General features: G+C 45.9%; 1 protein-coding gene across 1 annotated transcript in view; it reads left to right on the forward strand.

The window, feature by feature from the left end:
• Nucleotides 1–632: 632 nt before the first annotated feature.
• RTEL1 (regulator of telomere elongation helicase 1) overlaps nucleotides 633–4,008 on the forward strand; it is a gene marked incomplete at its 3' end in the record, with an annotated part of 42,707 nt that continues 39,331 nt past the window's right edge. The window contains exons 1-4 of the mRNA XM_009071307.1: nucleotides 633–734; nucleotides 2,235–2,433; nucleotides 2,820–2,913; nucleotides 3,830–3,911. Coding sequence (XP_009069555.1) covers nucleotides 633–734; nucleotides 2,235–2,433; nucleotides 2,820–2,913; nucleotides 3,830–3,911 — 477 coding nt within the window. The remainder of the gene's footprint in view (nucleotides 735–2,234; nucleotides 2,434–2,819; nucleotides 2,914–3,829; nucleotides 3,912–4,008) is intronic.

The following is a 4,008-nucleotide window of genomic DNA, read 5'->3' on the forward strand; positions in this document are numbered from 1 at the left end:
GAAGGGGCAGGAGGGATCACGTGATACAGCGCGGGGAGTCCGAACGGCATCGCGGGAGGTGCGGGATGTGACCGGGCGGGAACGGCGGGGACGGGAATGCGGGACGGGGAGGGTAGACGGGACGGGAACGCGGGAGCCCGAGAACGCGGGAGCACGGGAATGCTGGAGCGCGGGAAAGTGGGAATGCGGGAACATGGGAATCTGGGAATGCGGGAGTGTGGGAAAGTGGGAGTGGGAATGGGGAGAAGGCCAGGAACACGGGAAGACAGGATCGCAGGATGGAGTGCGCCCGGCTACCGGGAGTGCGGTAATCTGGGCCGGAGCGGGCGCGGGGAATCCTTACACTCCCGCCGGAACTGACTCCGTGGCAGCCCCGTGGTCTGGCCCGCAGTGCCCGCAGCCCCCGGGCTCGTCCCGGAGTACCAGGCGAAACCCGCGCCTGTCGCGTCTGAGCTGAGCAAACAGCAATCCCGTGTCTGAGATGGCAGCAAAAAAAGGCAGAAATTGGGCAAAACCGTAGTACTAATGCTGATGTTTAGCAAACTCCACCTGGCTGTGGTTCGTCCCGTGCGGGACACCGCGGGGCAGGGCCAGTCACAGCCTGCGCTTCCTTGCAGGCACCACACGGGACAATGCCCAGGATTACGCTGAACGGCATCACGGTCGATTTCCCCTTCCAGCCCTACCCGTGCCAGGAAGCTTACATGGCCAAGGTGCTGGAGTGCCTGCAGAAGGTGTGTGAGTGCTCCTGGGAGGACTCGGCTCGTTTAACAACTGCATTTCATTTCAAGTTGTAAGAAATGATTTCTCTAAGAAGAGGTTGTCACAATTCAAGTTTCCTTAATGTTCTGTCTGCTGCTTTTTCCAAATCTTCTCTGACTCCTTACTTGTGCTTTTAATTTATAGCATAGTTTTAGAAACCTGTGTGGCAGGTGACAGTCAGTGGAAATAGAGTGTTCCTGCCCAGATGGGAGTAGGAAGAAAAACTGAGCAAGTAGTCCTTGTATTCATGCTCTCTGGGGTTTCATGGGATCATGGAATAATAAATGGTTCAGGTTGTAAGGAACCTTAAAGCTCATCTCATTGCAACCCCTCTGCCATGGGCAGGGACTTCTTCCACAAACCCCATCCATCCTGGCCTTGCTTCCCGGGACAGAGCAGCCACAGCTTCTCTGAGCAACCTTTGCCAGTGCCTCACTACCCTCACAGGGTATTTCTTCCTAATATCCAATCTAACCTTGCCCTCTGGCAGTGTGAAGCCATTTCCCCTTGCCTTGTTACTCCAGGCCCTTGTAAATAGTCTTTCTCCATCTTTCCTCTAGGCTCCTTCAGGTACTGTGAGGCTGCAATTAGGTGACCTCAAAACCTTGTCTTTTCCAGGCTGAACAATCCCAATTCTCTCAGCCTTTCCCTGTAGGAGAGGTTTGGTTTTGTCTTGTTAATATCTGGACCATTTGTATAAATCTTAATTTTCTCTACACTAGGATAATCTCACTGAATGAACACCCAATAAGAAAACCGTTTTTTTACAGTAGTTACCTTTTCTTTCTCAAGTTGGTTAACAGATCTTCATGGTCCCTGTCCTCCTGAGGGACCAAACTAGTTTATGGTGGAAGCTTTGGCTTTCCACCTGGCTCAGCATTCCCCCATGTCACAGTACCTGCTGGGTACCTCCTTGCTCTCAAGTCGGTGTTGTAAAGCCATTTATTATCTCTATAAATTCCTTTCCTAGGCTGGAGCTCAGCTGCTACTTTTTCTGCAACATGTACTATTGTTACACTTTATAAGATTGTAGCATCCAGTAGAACAAAGTGTTCAAAGTGCTTGCAAAATTCTCTGCCTAAGCTGTGTCATGGGATGTAATCCTAGCTCTGAAGGAAACCAGCACTCTGTAATCTCAGAATCATGTTCTGGGTTGTTCTTTCAATAACTTCTAATATTTTCATGTATTTTATGCTGAAATGTGGCAAACTCCAATTGCTCTAAGCATGGAGAATTTAATTCCTCTGCTAAATAAAGGCTGATGGCTGGCTCTGGGTTTTTGATTGAGCCTCATTAGGTTGATTAAAGGGTCCTACAGCTCATGCATTGATAATGACCTCGTGTGTGGGGTGTGTGTTCCTTGGCTGCCCTTGGTGATTGCTCTTTTACAGAGGACATGGAGAACTCCCGTTCTATTTGAACGTCCAGATTACTCATTTATTCCCTTATTATTTTATTTCTCTCTGATAAAGAAGGTAAATGGCATTTTGGAGAGCCCTACAGGCACAGGAAAGACACTCTGCCTGCTGTGTTCCACCCTGGCTTGGCGGGAGCACTTTAAGGACACCATCTCAGCCCGGAAAATCGCTCAGCGTATGAATGGAGTGGAGCTCTTTCCTGAGAGACCTATGTCATCCTGGGGCAATGCTGCCACGGATGCTGATGTCCCAAGTGAGTGCCAGGATTTTTGTGCTCAGGGATGTTTACCAATATTTGCTTTTATCTCTCTTTTATAACAAGTATGTAATTATGAAAGTCAGGGAGCCGCTGTTGAGTACAGTTTCACCATTTTATAGATTTTCAAGGTGTTTTACATAGTGTTTTTTTTAGAACATTAGAAACTAATTTTTTGTAGTTCTGATTTTCCTTAGAACATTGGAAACTCTTTTAGCTCATGTTGTGTGCGTGAATAGTCAGATGACAAAATTTCCTGCTGTCTCTACAAGGCAAACTGTTACCATAGTACCAGCTGGGAAGGGAGACTAAGAATATCCTTAGTTCTTCTTTCCATGCTCATAATGTTTTTTCCACTTTTTTTTTTCTCTTCTATTTGGCAGCTTATTACACTGACATTCCCAAAATAATTTATGCCTCCAGAACTCACTCACAGCTTACACAGGTCATTAACGAGTTAAAGAACACAGTCTACAGGCAAGTATGATCTAGTGGAATGTTCCTGTTCAAAGCAAAGGTGGAGAAACACATCTGATGGAGTTACTGTTCAAACTTATGTGAATAAATGCATGAAAAATGATACCAGAGAAATTTAGTTCCCTTACTGTGCGTGACTAGAACCTGTATTTCCTTGTTATTTGGTTTGGTTTATTTTAATACTTCACAGCTTCTCTTACTCTTTCAGTCATAGAATTTAGTCTGATTTCGGTTCTTCACTTGACACATTTGCTTATAAAATAATCCTTTCAAATTTCCTTTCTTTCTGTTTTTCCTGGGGTATTTCTTTTTGGCAGTGGGAAGCTGTTACCAGGTTGAATTTCTCAGGCTGATGTAAATCCATAAAGAGCTTGGTGGTTTTGGTGTACCAATGCCTGTCACAATTTCCAGCTGTTGACATGCAGTGCGTGGCTGAGCTCTGTGGACAGGCAATAGTCATTTGTTTATATAGTTCTTGGAAAGATAAAGTCTTGTAATGAGCAGAACAAAAAAAAGCATTGTGAATGTTTGTAGTGCTGCAGTTCTGTCATAACCTTACTCTGAACATCACAACCAGCTCAGAATGGCTTGTAAGGGATGACAGGCCCTAGCTGACTGGGCTGAACTGTCAGAATCCAGATTTGGTGGTGGATGGTGGAAGCTACTGCTTGTTCTCTCAAGATGTGAGCTGCTGCTGCTTATTAACACCCACTGCTGCCAGCAGAAATGCAGTGCCAGAAAGTCAAATTGCATCAATAGCAGTTACAGACAAATTTACTGGTTCTGACCCTTATTTTGGGCTCATCTATTTCTCATAAATCTTTCGCTTTCAGTAGACTGAATCGAGGCATGTACAGCTCTGTTCTTCTTTCCTGCCTTATTTTGAACTTCAGTTTTGTGTATTCTGCTTGAACAGGCCAAAGATATGTGTGTTGGGATCCAGAGAGCAGCTTTGCATCAATCCTGAAGTGAAGAGACAGGAGAGCAACCACGTGCAGGTGAGATCAGAGCCTAGAGAGTGTGTGCAGAGAGAACATGAAGTCCTTTGTGTGTCATTCTTCACTCTGACATTGTTTAACTACTGGAGTCTGTAGG

Source organism: Acanthisitta chloris, unplaced genomic scaffold (genome assembly GCF_000695815.1).
Source record: "Acanthisitta chloris isolate BGI_N310 unplaced genomic scaffold, ASM69581v1 scaffold9983, whole genome shotgun sequence".
NCBI lineage: Eukaryota > Metazoa > Chordata > Aves > Passeriformes > Acanthisittidae > Acanthisitta > Acanthisitta chloris.